The 16,537-nt window shown below is 40.3% G+C and overlaps 1 protein-coding gene across 1 annotated transcript; it reads left to right on the forward strand.

Annotated features, from left to right (window-relative positions):
* The first annotated feature begins 3,792 nt into the window (after nucleotides 1-3,792).
* On the forward strand, nucleotides 3,793-15,606 carry cacng3a (calcium channel, voltage-dependent, gamma subunit 3a). The gene is made up of 4 exons (XM_033625084.2): nucleotides 3,793-4,716; nucleotides 12,089-12,172; nucleotides 12,275-12,415; nucleotides 12,505-15,606. The coding sequence occupies exons 1-4, from the start codon at nucleotides 4,506-4,508 to the stop codon at nucleotides 13,068-13,070; spliced, it is 1,002 nt and encodes a 333-aa protein (XP_033480975.1). The 5' UTR covers nucleotides 3,793-4,505; the 3' UTR covers nucleotides 13,071-15,606.
* The last annotated feature ends 931 nt before the right edge of the window (nucleotides 15,607-16,537 follow it).

The raw sequence follows: 16,537 nt of genomic DNA on the forward strand, positions 1-16,537 counted from the left end.
TACGAAAATTGGCTTTAAAGCCTGGCCCACTGCCTGAGGGCCTGTTTCCGCCTCTGTGCATTGATTGTTTACCTGCTGCTCAAGCAAGATTGGCCAGAAATGACTAGAAATGAAAACCTGAACACTTCGGATACTAAAATCTTATCCTGTTGCCCACAGATTCTGCATACATATGCAGATATCTGTTCATAGAGATTACCCTAACACTAACCTGACCCAAAAAACAGCTTTTTCCAGATTGAGACATGGCTTTGGTCCCCAGTTGGACAAGCTGTCCGCAGTGAATTGGGATCCCATACTAAAAATGTACGTACGGACAAACGCTAAATCGGCGTCTGCCAAAAAATGGTTGACATTTTCAACAGTCAGGCCACCACCTCACCTGTCTGCGTTGCCAGTTTCTCGTCTCCAAAATGTTCCGAAGCATGGGTCAAAGTTTCTCCCATCAAGTCTGTTTTTATAGATCACAACTTTTGTATTGGACGCGGCAAACGCCTCTTTCAGGCCTCCTTTTGTGTGTACGCAATGTTTATAGTCTGGTGTGTTTCCCCGAAGGTAACCTAAATCACACACACACACACACACACGCACACACATGTCTGTGCAGGCTGCGGTTTGGAGAGAAGGAAGGATTTTAAAGGTTCTGATTTTAACCTCATGTCTAAGTTAGTCCTGAACTTAGTCTTAAGCACGTATCGTCTTCCGAATTGATGCAAAAAAAAAAAAAAAAGAAGAAAAAAAAAGAAAAGAGAAATCCCCCCAAATGCCTGTCTGGCAGTGATATTTAAAAAATGTCTCTGTCTTTTTCTCTTGCTTAATCTCTCTCTTTCTCTTCTCTCTATGGCACTGTGTACGCAGTGGGTTAGTGCTGTGTAGGCCTATACAGTCTTTGTGGTGCAGCTCCTCTATGCATGCCATATCTGTTGGTACAGTAGCTCCCTTAAGATTTGCGTTTGACATCGGGGAGGATGAAAAAAACCTCCGGTGTTGTGAATTTATTGATGCAAGTCAGTTTTGAAATATCCATGCTCAAATTTTAGTTTCCACTCCGAATGCTGTGTATGCCTTCTCTAATAATGTTGAAATATGCTACAGAGAAATATGAGATTTTGTGAACTGAACATATAAAGTAGATGTAATAATTCTGTATGACTTGTATTTCGGTGTATGTGTAAATAGGAATGGGATCTAGAGCTAGAAGTGGTTTTCATGTTGTAATACACTTCTATACTATTCTTCACAGCCCCGTCTCCCTTTCTCTCTGCTCTCTGTCCCTGCCAGCACTCAGCTGTCACTTTTTACTTTGATTTCCCATTTTTATATCTCCCCTTTCTCCTCCTCTTCCTCACCTGTTCCCCAAACTCACATTCACATCGGTGCGATCTGGAGAGGAAAAGGAACTGGGAGACAAGTTAAGTGAGACAAGAGGGAGAGGGGGAAAGAGGGGAGAATAAAGTGTTTACTATGCAAAAGGCAGGAGAAGAAGGAGAAGAGGAGGATGAGGAGAAAAGGGCAACTTTTATAAAGCAACTTGAAGAAATTGTGTAACAGGAACAGTATACATATGTTGCATGCGCCGTCTTTACCTGCGCGTGAGAGACACTTACAGTATGATACCTACATTAAAGTGAATTATCATATACCATTTCAGTAACACTGGCTCTTGTGTTTTACTCGGGTGGACCTCGGAGTGACCTTGGAGCAGGAGCTTCAACCTTGCATGCTTACAAACAGAAAACAAAAACTACACATAAGCAGTTTGCATTAAATCTAATGTATTAAACATAATAATAGTCTGTTTTATAGTGCTAAAAGATGACACTCTGGTGACATTTTGGTTTGGCCTTGGGTTGGGCCTACAGAGCCCAGACTGCGCCCTTGTAAGATATCAGGCGAAAACAAACATAATCCCTGTCAGATCATCAAGGAGATCGGCAGACTGCTTCTAAAAATAACTTTCAAGGCTAAAAGTGACTTGTGTTACAAAGATAAATGATAGCTCTTCAGATTTGGCTCTGCTCACAGAGAGGAGAAAGCTACTCATAAGTGTAGCTGCAATTTTCATTTATACAGGAAAGGAATTTAGGGTAGTACTGTGTGTTACAGTACAAATTGGTTTTCAGCAGGTTCCTGTCATGCAACAGAAACACATTACAAACAGAAACAATCAGCAGAGGCAAAACAACAAAACATACGCAGCTCCAGAGACAATGCAGAGTAGAGGTCGCAGAATGGGATATGAGATTTAAATGAGGTGTTGCAGGTATGTCCTTCCATCAGATAGTGTTTATGTGTGTGGGTGAAATGTGTAATAGAGGTTATTGCTCTGATGTAGTGTGGGATCTCATTCCAGATTTTACTGTGAATGATAGTGATAATTTTCATAATTGTTGTACATAATAGGGTTTTGATTATTTGTTTCTTCTGCAAAATGTCAGAATATGGTGAAAACATGTATAAGATAGTGGAAAGTAGCAAATCCACACTTTTGACAAGCAGAGTCTGTTGACAAATTTGCTTCATAATTGACATCAACAATTTTCCAGGATTAAGGCTTGATGTTCTAAGGGTGGCTCGGTGGTGCAGTGGTTAGCACTGCTGCCTCACAGTAAGAGGGTTCCTGATTTGAACCCAGGGTTGGGGAGCCCTTCTGTGTGGAGTTTGCATGTTCTCCCCATGTCAGTGTGGGTTTTCTCTGGGTACTCCAGCTTCCTCCCACAGTCCAAAGACATGCAGGTTAATTGGTCTATATGGTTCTATATCGCTCATAGGTGTGAATGGTTGTCTGTCTCTATGTGTCAGCCCTGTGATATTCTGGTGACCTGTCCAGGGTGAACCCTGCCTCTCGCCCAGTGTCAGCTGGGATAGGCTCCAGCCCCCCTGGTGACCCCCAACAGGATAAGCAGTTACGGAAAATGAATGAATGAATGAAAGGTTTAAATACAAATGAATGTCAAAAAAAAAAATAGTCAAAGCGATCGCACCCTTTGTGCCCTCACAGCTCTGCTTAAATATCAGAAACAGCTGATAAACAGGACGTCATATTTAATAGTAGGTACTGGTTTTAAACATTAAATATTTTCAGTTACTCTTAAAACTGACACCAGATGTTAGGTGGAAACTTAATAGTATAATTTAGGGTATTGGATACAGCCTGAGCGGAAGAGTGTAGAGGCTTCTCAGGGCTGCATTTTTGGGTAAAAATATAATGACACTGTTTTCATTTACAGATATTTCTCCTACAAAGACACAAGTTGATAATCAATGAAGATAGACTTAACCATAGAAATAATAATAATATAATCAATGTCCTCATACGAGACAATAATAAAGTACTTCCTAATTAACAGCATCTGAGCTTGTTAGTGTTGATAAAGTTGGTCAAATTTGTTGCCATATCAAATATTATTAATTAAATAAACAAGTTTCAACTTTTAAATGTGATCAGGTTTTGTCCACTTTTGTGTCGAGATCGGCTGCCGACTGACTTAGCAAAAATGGCTGCCGTCTTTTTCTGACATGGATTACTATATTGTGCTCTTACTACCACTAGATGGCACAAATAAGTGTCCACGAACAAAGACAACAGGTCTAAGTTAAGCAGAATGAAGCATGCAGTCAAGTAAACCCAAAATATGATGTCCTCATATGAGGACACACGGTCTCAGGAGGATAATAATAAGTGAATTTAAAGGCTCATTGTTGATGCTGGAAATGGTAGCTTTAATTTTTGTCAAATATTTCTTACATGATATTATTATTATCATTATTATCAGAAAGCATCAGGTCCCTATCAAAGAAACTGTAAGTATGTTAGTTGTTGGGTAAATGTGTTTTATTTTATTTTATTTTATTTTACTTTATTTTTTTGGTATACTGACAATTTTATGAAAAGAATGCTTACTATTCTAATTATACTTTATTATTTAATAAGCTTATATAAATGAAGAAATTAACATGTCCTGACCACTGTGCTGCTGTCCATGGTGCTGAACTGATTCAGGCTACAGGTTGACCTGTTGACCTTAACAGGCACACACACACACACACACACACACACACACTGGGGGCGGGATCATCCAGCAGTTGGTGCCACACACAGTTGAGTTACAACAATCTCGGTGGTGTCCAGATGAGCTGCTGCAGCTGTTTCCTCCCATCAACTTTTTGTTTTATCGAGGATCTTGGTCTTCTTCTACTGTTTTCCTCTCTGATTGTGTGTTTGTACTGCTGATAAAACATGGACACATCCCAGCTCAGTGATCCAGGTCTTGTGCGGGTAGTTTAGATGTAAAAAGTCCCGTCCTTGAACCTGCACAGTCTGAGTGTAGCGCAGGTTGTAGAAGATGTGCACAGAGTTCCAGTTTCCTGCAGCCGTCTGGATCCACACGCACATCAGACACCGGGGGAAAGTTTATAACAGTTTCTAAAACCCGCTGGTCTCCGTCCGCTGGAGGACTCCTCGGTGAGGAGGAGGAGGAGGAAGAGGAGGAGGCTGGGCCGACATGAGGCTGTGTAACCGGGGAGTGATGATGCTGCTGACCACAGCGGGGGCTTTCTGCGCCTTCAGTCTCATGACCATCGCCGTGGGCACCGACTACTGGCTGTACTCCCGCGGGATGTGCCGCTCCAAGAGCCAGAACGACAACGAGACCGTCCGCAAGAACGAGGAGGTGCTGACCCACTCGGGTCTGTGGAGGACCTGCTGCACCGAGGGTAGGACACACGCTCCTCTACAAGTTTTACCAATATATACTGGTTTCTACAACTACAAGGAACCAAAACTCACTGCAAAACTTTCAAATATTTAAATATTATTGTCAGATATCAGCCAATACATTAGATACAAATATATAGAAATTGAATTTTGAATAGAATTTCAATGGAATTTAATTTGAATTTTTGAATTTCTGCTAATGCACATAAGAACATCATGTATGAATCTACAAATTCATGTAAATAAAGTCACAGCCTCTCACAGAAAATGGCAGATACTTAAATAGTACAGTGCAAAACATTACAATAAAGTAATTTAACTTTAACATTTCTGCAGTTGGAAAAAGGTGTAGGCTGAAGGTGCAATTTGTAACACCTACCCTTTTAACAGCACATCATATTTAGCAAAACAAAACAAAACAAAACAAAACAAGCCAACAAGGCAAACAACAACAATAAGAAAACCAACTTACAAAAGGCAGCGTACACACTTTAAGTCCTTGTACCCTGTTCTTGTATGTCAGTTTTGAAGTCTGATCATCCATTTTCATATTTAATCAATCCGTTATTTTTAAACCTTTGTTTAAACCTACTTAATGTTCTGCGTGTTTTCAGTTCGTCACTACAACTGTTCCATACACTCACTCCTTTAACTGAGACACAGTGTAGTTTGGCATTAGTCCTCACCAACAGTTTTCTGAACATATAAACACCTCTCACAGCATGTTGACTTTCTCTCTGTCAAACACATTTTGGATACCTTCAGGTAATAATTGTTTTTTTTGTTCTGTACATAATTCAAGCTGTTTTACAGTTGACCAAATCTTCAAATTTAAGAGTCTTTAGTTTGATCAATAATGAGTTTGTTGGTTCTTTGTATGAGGTTTTGTATTTCTCAGTATACAACAGTATACGGTGTATAATGAGGCTTGATTTAGAAGATCTTCATATAATATTGCAGCTGACTCTAAAATTTTGGCTTTGATGTGTGGCTTCCAGCGTAGTTTATTGTCTATCACAACCCCTAGAAAATTTAATTTCCAATACTCTTTCAATGTCACTTTATTTATCACAAGTTTGCTAATTATCAAAGTGTAGATCACACACACTAAGTCCCTATGGGTGACATGCCTATTACTTCCACATGAGAGCGAATGTACACCATGTCTCTATACTGGGTGATAAATAAAGTAAAGTCATGTAGTAGTACCCTAAGCTATAATGGTATTATAACAGCTTATAAGTGTTTTTATTCTGGGAGAATATTCACTGTATTTTTACCATCACAGCATCACAAAGTTTAGGATTTTGCAGTATTGACTATAGAATAAATATTTAAAAATGGTGAACATAATTTATAGCACCCAGTGTTGTTTTAGTAAAAGTAGCGTATTTAATTGAGTACAAGTCCTGCATTAAAAATGTTACATCATTACATGTCTGCAAACATTATTGGCAGAATGTACTTAAAGAATCAAAAGTAAAGAAACAAAATGACTCAGGGAGTGTTATTTTAAGTCATTGTAGTTTACAAGTCCACAGTGATTAGAACACATACAGACATTTGTTCCAGTGTTTCCAAAAACAAGAGGAACACATTGTGTCAGTTTATTAAGGCCACATACATTTAATCAATTAATCAGCACATGAATTTGTACAAAACATTCCTCAATACAGTATGACAGGAGCTTTAACATCAACTCACTCCTCTCCATCTTGGGGACGTGAGCAAGATTATGAACACATCATTAAATGTTACCTAAAGCTTTTTCATTTTTGCCTTACTGTAACTGCACCACATGTAGGCTGTACACAGAGGAGGACAGAAGGCTTCAGAAAGGGCTGTTTGAACATCTGCACACATGTGAAATTTATGTTCCAGCATATTGGCTTGTGTTGTGTATACAGTTTGCAACACTGGCGCTGCACATCATCATCCTCACCTAGATCATTCCTGATGATGTGACCTAAATCTCTTACATTGTTCAGCACATCCAGCGCCTGGTTTGCCATAAAGGAGGAAGGAATGTTTTGCTTTTGATCCTCCTTGGTTTTAGCAATCAGGATAACACGGTGTTAGTATTAAATTCAGTGTCATACTGCTCACCATATTTTGAGCAGAGTCTGAGTAGTTGCAGTAAGCCAGCACCATGAGGAGGACTAAATATCAGTGTAGCTACTTAAAGATAATTTGATGTGTAAGTAGCACTGTTAAAGATAACATTAACTATGTTATATACTGTTGTGTTGTTTAATGCATCACATGTTGTGAGCTCGTCATATGTTTGGCATCTAAAACCTTAATGTAGTAATGATTGTTGCCAGGTAAATGTAGTAGAGTAAAAAGTAATGGTGAAGTAGAAGTATTGTAAAACTTCAGTTAAAAGCCTAGTCCCAGTTAAACACCCAGTCTCTTTTACTAGCCTGGTGTGGCTACACATTTAGACAAATAAAGGCCTGTCTCTGTTAGAGGCCTGGTCTGGTTGCCAAACAGTTCTTTTTTTATAGAAGTTCTTCGGATGTATAAAACCAGACTGTTGACTTCCCACTTGACCAGCTTAGATCGCACATACAACTATAAATGTTTACACTTTTGTCAGTGTTAGCTTGGTACAGTTAATTTTACTGAAACCATGAGCACCAGAGAGGACTGTGATTCATTCAGATTTACCTGCATGATGAAAAAACAACTGGTGACTTCCTTTCGATGAAGCTGTAAGTTATTCATGTTCCTTTAGTCCATAAGGGTCCCCTGATCCAATGAATCAAAAGTGTTTTTCATAAGAATGATTCCAAGTTATAAATGTCCTCCTGAGACCCTGTGTCTTCATTAGAGGACATCACATTTTGAGTTTACTTGACTTTATACGTAATTCTGCTTAACTTAGATCTGTTGACCTCATTTGTGGACACTTTTTTGTGCCATCTAGTGGTAGCAAATGCACAATACACTAATCCTTGTAAAGTCTGCAGCCAATTGCGACACAAAATGTGGACAAGGTCCAAAATCTGATCGGATTTAATGGTCTAAACTTGTTTATTTATGATTAATAATGTTTGTAGTTTGATATGGTAACAAATTTGACCAATTTTGGCAACAGTAACAAGCTAAGACACTGTTAATTAGAAAGTGCTCGTTTGAAGACATTAGCACTTCATTAATGTCTCATTTGAGGACACTGGGACTTAATTATCTTTGACAGTGTTTCGTTTTTTATACTTATAGGATCCTATTGTTCCCAAGTAGCTAGGAGAAATTAAAAATGCATACCAAACAAGAGATCGGGTCTCAGGAGGATATTGTTTTAACACGATGAAGGTGTGTGTCAGTATGCCTGGTGCCGTGAAACAAGTGTCATAACACATAATTGATAAATTATTCAAAGCCTTTCCCAAATATAGGCCTGTTGAGTTCAGTGATTTAAGCAAATAAATAAATAATAAAAGTTTCATGGTATATAATAAAATAATTGAATGGAAATAGTCAGGGAAAGTGCAAGTGCATCAACACTGTAATAAAGTTCAGTAAATCAGTAAATGTTACAGTGTTACATACTGGTAGCACCCAAACAGTGGTGATGTTTGATTTTCTTTCACAATCAGAGATTAAACAAAGTTTAAACTTGCATTTACTGTAAAGTTTAATAAGTACACAAGTAAAACAGATTTCTTTATTGCCTTTTAAAATGCTTCAAGAGTGCAAATAATCTATTGTACCATAAAATATCAGACTTTCAGGGGACAGGTAAACAAAGAGAATAAAAATAAACTAATAAAAGCAGCGGCCCTGAGGGGGAGTTTGTTCCTCAGACATTAACTAGCCTTCATTAACCAGCCTTTTGAGCCAACAGCTGTCAGTTAAAAATACATTTGAGGCGTCATCTTTATTTTTATCTCTTCCTGCAGAATGAAAAACAGTTTCGTTAAGTCTTCTGTGAAAATCCGACAACACTTCCTGTATTTTAGCTCTGATGGGTTCGGTTGAGATTAATGTTCACGTCTTGTTGAGGGAGGGAGGGAGTGGAGTTTAAGACTTGGGTGTGTGATGGATGGAAATGACATTTTCAATTATTTATGGCTTTTTAATAGCAGCCCTCTGTCTCTCTCTTATCCTATATCCTCTGTTTACTAATTTTCGGAATTAAATGGGAATGTTGAGCTGTCTCTCCGTGCTTCCCTCCCTCTGCTGCAGCCCCGCTATCTCTAAAGCTCCAAAATGGTTTAATGGAAAGGTAACAACACATGCAGAGGAAATCAATGCTTCAACAGTCCTGTGTGTTTGTGTGTGTGTGTGTCAGTCTGCGTCACAAAAAGCCACAAGCAGACAGACAGACAAAAAGACAGGAAGCTGAAGGCTGTCTGTGCCTTGTGTGCCATACATAATCATAAGATGAGGCAGCAGTGTTGATTTCTTCAGGATTACACATGACAACAACAATAAATAGTGACATGTCAGGCGAAACATAGACACAGATAAAAAATAAAACCAAACCAGGGCAGACGGGGTTAGCTTGTGGTTGTGTGCACTCATTAAACACAGCACTACAGTGAGACATTTTTAATGGGGCCTCTCTGGGTTATTTTCATGTCAAGCCACAACCAAATTGTCCTCCAAAGTAACAGTGTGAATAAAGACTAATGGCACTAAGCTGGCAGAAGAACACGCCGCATAATGCAAGTGCTCAGAAAATATCTATTCTTGTTAAGAGTGAGGAAAAATATGCAAAACATGTTATCTCATCTCTCTTTGTATCCTGACAATAATTTGAATAAATGCTCTCTGAGTAGCGTCTCTCTCTCTCTCTGACCTGTTCAACGCGGCCGAATTACAGCTTGCTGAATGAGTTTTGTTTTGGTAACCACGGCAACCGAGTCCCATCATCAATACTGGTCAATCAGTGCAGCACATAGGGACACATTTATCAATATATCTCTGCATGTGCAAATGTTGAAAGGCACTGCTGAGCCAGAGGTTACTGAGAGCAGGGAATGTGTGCAGCTGATTTATGAATCTTCAGCAGATCAAAGTTCATGTTAAAGTATACATAATCCATGTGATAGTGACCATCTGTTTGTCATTGATTGGTGGGACTATAGAATATTTTGTTTTATGGTTTGAATTCTTGCCGAAATACTGTACCAGGAGATTTTCCCTGAACTGTGGGATGTTTTAATATGCTGAATATGCGCACAAACTGAAGCACTCAAAGGCATGAAGGACACAGAAAACACTTGAAATGGCAGCTAGTCAGGACTGCATTAGCATTATTAAATTTTCTCACTTTTCTGCATTTGTCAGCTTCCTCCTCCAATCCAATCATGTTATCACATTTGTAGAGAGATAAAGATGTTGTGAAGACACAATAATGATCCAAACACTGTGTTTGGCAAAATAGACATTAATTGACAACCCATTCTCGTTCATAACTCATTCATACAACAGCTTGGTCATTGACTTCAGATACCCCTCCAGCAATCTCAGAGCCCATCAGCTATCATCTGACAAAGATAAGCCTCTGGATGTGAGGGCTAATATTTCGTGACATCTGGTGTAGCAAGTGGATATCTGGGCCAAGACCTCCTCATCCATGTGTCAGTCAGTTTGGCTAGTCTCTAGCTACACATGAAAGCAGATAAGTTTTTAAAAATGCTAATATGAAGCTAAATTGTCGTCCAAAATTGCGTTTTGACCAGTGCAGCCATCCTCTCGACATCTCGACTGTTTACCTGTTGCTAAAACCTGATTGGTCAATATTACTTGCATTACAAACACAAAGCAGAATGCTTCCCTTACCAGAATTTTGTCCCGTTGCCCATGGATCCTGTATAATGCAGATATCTGTTTACAGAGATTACCTTTGTAGCCTCAGTTTTGGGTGTTTCAGTTTCTGCTCGTTACATGCATACAGTGTATTTTCAAAATAAACTTCCATGTTCAAGGAAACGTAGGTTTCAGCACCAAAACTACTTTAGCTTTAGGCAACAAATCTAAGATTGTTAGGTTTGGGAAAAGATCACAGTTTGGGTTAAAATGACACAGATATTTGGTTCCACATGATACCATTTATACAGGCTATACATGAACACTTGTCTCCTGGGTGAAAGTCCTGTGTTAATTTGACCCATCCATCCACCCTGACCTCGTCCTTATGCAGACTATTTCACACTTTATACTATGTCATTTGCTCTGAGTGTCTAATATTGCAGTGGATGGGTTTACAATGGGGTTAGATGATAGCCAGGTGCGTCTCATGAAGATGTTAAAAGGAGCCTTGTGCGTAAGTAGATGACTTGAGAATGAGACTAGGGTTGTTATATAACTTGGGTTGCTCAAGTTAAATATCTGCTCTTGTACAAATTAGATCAGCATTTCAGTCAAATTATCGTTTACTGATACAGTTTTTCATAATTGTTAAAACACTAAACCCCATTCTCTGAACCAAATTTTCAGTGGCCTAAACTCATTTTTCAAATCTTTTGGCCAAACCTTAAACACTGTTCAGGTACTTAGACTCAATTTGCAAAACTCATCTGCTCTTTTTTGCTAAACCTTAAACACATTCTCAGTCCCTAAACACATTTCACACCATGATACACTTATGTTGCAAAATTACGGCTAATTTAGTGTCCCTAATTAACCTAACCTGCATGTCTTTGGACTGTGGGAGTAAGCCGGAGTACCCAGAGAAAACATGCAAACATGCACCCCACCCCGGGTTTGAACCAGGGACCCTCTTGCTGTGAACTACTGCACCAACATGAAGCCGGATTTTGGTTTGTTTTCAGGTTTTTGGAGAAAAGACATATTCAGTCTTAATTGGATTCCCTAGTGAGCCAAAACTGAGATGAACGAGATGTCTAAATTCGCCTCTGCAGGACTGAACTTAAATCAGTGGTTCCCTACATAGCGGTCATGACCCCCAAATGAAGTCCTAACAGAAAACTGAAGGGTCCTAAGATGATTTAAAGGATATAATGTCCAGAATGTACACAAGAGGTGAGAGGACACACTTCCTACAGCAACTCGGTAGAGGACAATCGATGCTCAGACAGACAAATGTTTTTTCCCTGTAACTCTCTGGGCCGTAGTCTGATATCTTGATGTGCCCTATATTCAGAGCCAAATGTTCTACATTAAGCTTTGAGCTGAACTGTATAAAAGCAGGCAAAAAATCAATAAGAAACATCCCATCAGATGATAATGGTCAACATCACATTTAGCATAATGCAAGTCACTGTTAGAGAGAGCATGTAGAGTTTACTGGGTCAAAGACACTGTATACAGTCTGTATGTCAGATTATAAAATGATACAGAGTGAAAGGAGTTAACGAATCAATGTAATGTGTTTCTTTCACTTTGTCTTTTCTGCAGGGACATTTCGGGGGGTTTGCAAAGACATTGATCACTTTGCTGAAGATGCAGACTACGAGCAGGATGCTGCAGAGTATTTACTGAGTGGGTAACAAATGTGCTCATATAACTGTGAGATCCAACAACTATAATGGAAGTCTCCGGTGTATTAATGTTATATATACCCGATTCCTCTCCTCTCCTTAGGAGCAGTACGAGCCTCCAGCCTCTTTCCCATCCTCAGTGTGGGATTATTATTTCTCGGAGGTGTGTGTGTAGCTGCCAGCGAGTTCTACAAGTCACGTTACAATGTCATCCTCAGCGCTGGTATACTCTTTGTCTCTGCAGGTCAGAAAAACACGCAAACCTACGTGCATGCACGGATTTACAGTATTTATCATCCCTCTGACCGCCTCCATCTCTCTGAACTCTTCCAGGTCTCAGTAACATTATTGGCATCATCGTGTACATATCAGCCAACTCAGGTGACCCCAGCCAGAGCGACAACAAGAAGAGCTACTCCTATGGCTGGTCTTTTTATTTTGGAGCTCTTTCCTTCGTGCTGGCTGAGATGGTGGGCGTCCTCGCAGTGCACGTGTTTATAGAAAAACACAGACAGCTTCGCACTAAAGGCCGGCCATCCCTCATTAAGCCGGCCATCTCCCGGAACTCGTCTTACTACCGCAACCGTTACTACCAGAACCGCGGCCGCCGATACAGCTACAGGAGCAACCACAGCGGAGGGGAGTCGGCCTCACAATCCTTTCGAGCCTCCATGGTGCGAGACCGAGAGCCGTCCCTCTCAGCTGAATCCAAAGTTTTGGCAGGTTTGCCAACACCAGTGACAGTGGGCTCAGATTTCATGCTCTACACCTTAACCTCGCCTCTCAAAGACGATAAGATTGACATGGCTGTGGACGATTTAACTTCTGCAGCTGCTCACAACAACACAGAGATGCTGCCTGGAAACTGTGCTGCCAACAGAAGGACCACGCCAGTCTGAGAGGACAGGAAGTGGGGGAGTATAGACCTTCAAAGACTAAACATAAGAGGAACTTCTGTGAAAGGAGAACGTTTAATGAAAGGAAGTCCTCTCACTTTATTGGTAAAGAAAGAGGAAAGACTTTGGGGACTGAAACAGGGCTGCATTGACTAATCTGTCAGAAAATAGTGAAAAAAATCACACATTCCCAAAACCCAATGTAGCGTCTCCAAACTGCTTGTTTTAGTCCAAGACCCAAAGATCTTCAATTTATAAAGCAACAAAATGAAGCAAAACCTTGTGTTTGAGAATCATGAATCAGAGAGTGTTTGGCATTTTGCTTGGAAAATGCATATTTTTATGCTTTTTGTATGTTTTTCTGCTATGTTGTTACAGTAGCTATTAAGGATGCCCCGATCAAGTTTTTATGTCCCCGAACCGAGTCATTTGAGTATCTGCCGATGCCGAGTCCTGATCCGATATTTCTATTTTCCTAGATAATACAGCTGCACGGTGCACGCTTCAGGTACATTGAAGTTATTCAAATCAAATGTATATGTTTGACAACTGGGGACAAGTGTCATGAAAGGTGCCCAGAAATAAAATGTAATATTATTACTAACTGAATATATCTTCAATGCATTAAAGGATGACTTTGGTATTTTTCAACCTGGGCCCTATTCCCCCATGTGTATGTGTGTGTATGATTCATGGGTACAACTTGTTTTAAAACTGGTTCAGTATTGAGGGAGGCAGATGCAACCAGGAGCCGCGAAACGAGGTAAAACGGTAACGGGGGCAAATGCGTCACGTATAAGTTTGCACATTAAAAGTGCTTTTTTCGCCACTGACCGGTTCAGATCGCCAGTGCTATCTCTGTAAATAGCATACTAAGCGTTTTGAACATTGTTTATATAACATTACCTCCACTGTGTCTGTAGCTCTCTGTACTCGTGGGACAGCCGTTTTCTTGAGGAAGAGGTGTTTCGGGATTGGATGTCTTCTCTTCTTCGGCTGGCAGTAGTCATCTTAGGAGAAGTGAGCACTGCAGACCCGATGGTCTGCAAGGCGCAGTGTGTGGACAGGAGTGTTAGCATCCATTTGTAGCACAACTAGCCACAACTTCAGCATCTCGCTGTCTGACAAAGGCAGCCTATGAAAGCTGTACGGCGTGTTGCGCGACATCCTGTTCTTGCAATTCGGATAAGCACAAACACGAACCATTGTTTTCAATCGATGCAGTAAAACTCTCAACTGTACTCTGGGACAACCAGCGCCACTCTGAGCGGCGCTCAGCATGGCTTTTCTGTTTTCTTACGGCAACAAGCAAATCGTGATTTGTGATACTGGGCTTTATAAATAAAATTGAATTGAATTGAATTTATCACAAAATAAGTAAATAGGTATAAAATAACAAACCCTGTCTTTAATCATTTTGGCCTTGTCGCTGTCTCGAGGGACTGTCTCTGTCCCTTTAAGAGAGTAACCTGTTCTCCGGTGTTTGTTGCTTCGGTGCAGCCTTTGCATCAGTTACCTAAATGAACAGTGTGTTTATTTTTGTCGTCTGTACATATTTTGCAATATTAGGCAACATTAATGAACTACTTTTATTGACTTTTCACTCGCGGAGCTTTTATTGCACTTTGCAGCGGCGTGCTGAGTGTGGTTGTCATTGGTTCTGCACCGCTGTCTGTCTCTCCTCTGCCCGTGGTAAAACACCATGCACCATAAACACAAGATATTCTCATACTTAGCCGAAATGAAAGGAGCGCATTTAATTTTCATATTTAAAAAAAAAAAACAAGAAAAAAACAAACAAATAAACTGTCTCATACTGCATTTTTTACCGTTGTTTATGGCGTGTGGTGTTTTGCTGTGGGCAGGGCTCAGCCCCTGCTCTTACTCATACTCAGGAGCTCGGCAGAGTTTGGGAGAGAAAGACAACAGGAGAGCTGGAGACAGCTGCACTTTGCATGTCTCTGCACAAAACCTTCACAAGTAAAAAGACCTGTGACAGCTGGCGTTAAACAAAGAATCGGATCCTCTGCCTTGATCGGTCCAAATCCCATTCTTTAAGATCAGATCGGGACATCCCTAGTAGCTGTAACTACAGAGTATCTGTAGCGTGTGTGTGCAAGTGAGTGTATATAGTGATAGGAATGTGTGTATGAGAGGAAAGGAGGAACACACACACACACACACACACACACCCAAACAACGGTGAATGTCACCTAACTATGTCTCCCTGTTCCTGTCCTCCTTTTTTGTGGACCTAAGCTCAAAATCGAAACCCCATTAAATGCATTAGACCTCTCTCTATCTGTCTCTCATTGTGTCTGTATGTGTGTTTGATTGAGTGTGCGTTACATAGGCATGTGAGCATACGTGTAACAAAAGGTTCTGCCCTCTCGGCTGTGTCACAAAGTCTCTGTTTACATCAAATAAAGCTTATGTATTTAAAACAAAATGTGCTTTGGAGGGACCTAAGTGTGGTTTCAAGTGTAGTGTTGTTGCTTATGTGCTGCACAGGGCACATCTTGTGCCTGTGTGTGTGAGTGTGTGTGTGTGTGTGTGAGGGAGAATATTCAAGTATCTGTCCTTGCATAAGTGGGCACAGAAGCAAATGTCCAAGCAAAGTACAAATATAAAAACAAACAAGTTAGCAAAAATAAATGAGCCACCCCCTCTCCCTGTGCTCTTTGTGTGTGTGTGAACGTGCATGAGTAAGCTGTGTTAGAGATGATGATAGGACAGTATAAACAGCTTCACAGACCTACAACAAAACAGCAGGCAGACTGATGCGTTACCATGGCAGCAGCAGCATCATTCAGGCGAACATTCAAGGCAGTTTTGATGAATACGCTTTCAGTGCCATCATGTACTGACCACACAGGGAAATCAGCACCAGCAGACAGCTGCCACACCAACTGCACAACTGCCTCACAGATTCAGACAAACATTTTAAATGGGTTCACATATATTCACTCTTCCAGTGTTGTAATAGTCACACAAGAAGGTCTTCTCTTTACTTTTATGTGTGCATGTATTATCTTTGTTAAACCCTGGCATCAGTGGGATTCAAATCCACAACCCCAAAGAAACTGGAGTCTTAATCCAGCACCTTTTATTGCTTGGCCACGCTGCCTCTGATACAACACCTTGTTCCTACTTTCTAAGTTCCTCATAATGTCACTAGAGGGCACTCCGAGTCATCAGTGGTACACATACAGGTACACCTCAAAAAATTAGAATATCGTGAAAGATTTCAATATTTCTTGTCAGTTATTTCAGAAAGTGAAAATTGTACATATTCTGGACTCTGGACTGCTGACTTATCAGCTGATTCAGCTGATCACTCATTGACACTCTCCACAAGTAGGGTAATGGTCATTGCTGAAAGGGCTGGCTGTCCTAAAGTCCTCTTTTCAGATGAAAGTAACTTTTGCATTTCATTGAGAAATCAAGGTCCCAGAGTCTGGGGAACGAGC

Source organism: Epinephelus lanceolatus, chromosome 3, assembly GCF_041903045.1.
Source record: "Epinephelus lanceolatus isolate andai-2023 chromosome 3, ASM4190304v1, whole genome shotgun sequence".
Lineage (NCBI taxonomy): Eukaryota > Metazoa > Chordata > Actinopteri > Perciformes > Serranidae > Epinephelus > Epinephelus lanceolatus.

What these genes read in the sequence shown, in the direction of transcription:
- cacng3a (XM_033625084.2), top strand. Translation starts at nt 4,506, where the DNA reads ATGAGGCTGTGTAACCGGGGAGTGATGATGCTGCTGACCACAGCGGGG. An exon ending in GAGGACCTGCTGCACCGAGG is followed by an intron (nt 4,717 to 12,088) that starts GTAGGACACACG and finishes TCTTTTCTGCAG; the next exon opens with GGACATTTCGGGGGGTTTGC. An exon ending in TGCTGCAGAGTATTTACTGA is followed by an intron (nt 12,173 to 12,274) that starts GTGGGTAACAAA and finishes TCCTCTCCTTAG; the next exon opens with GAGCAGTACGAGCCTCCAGC.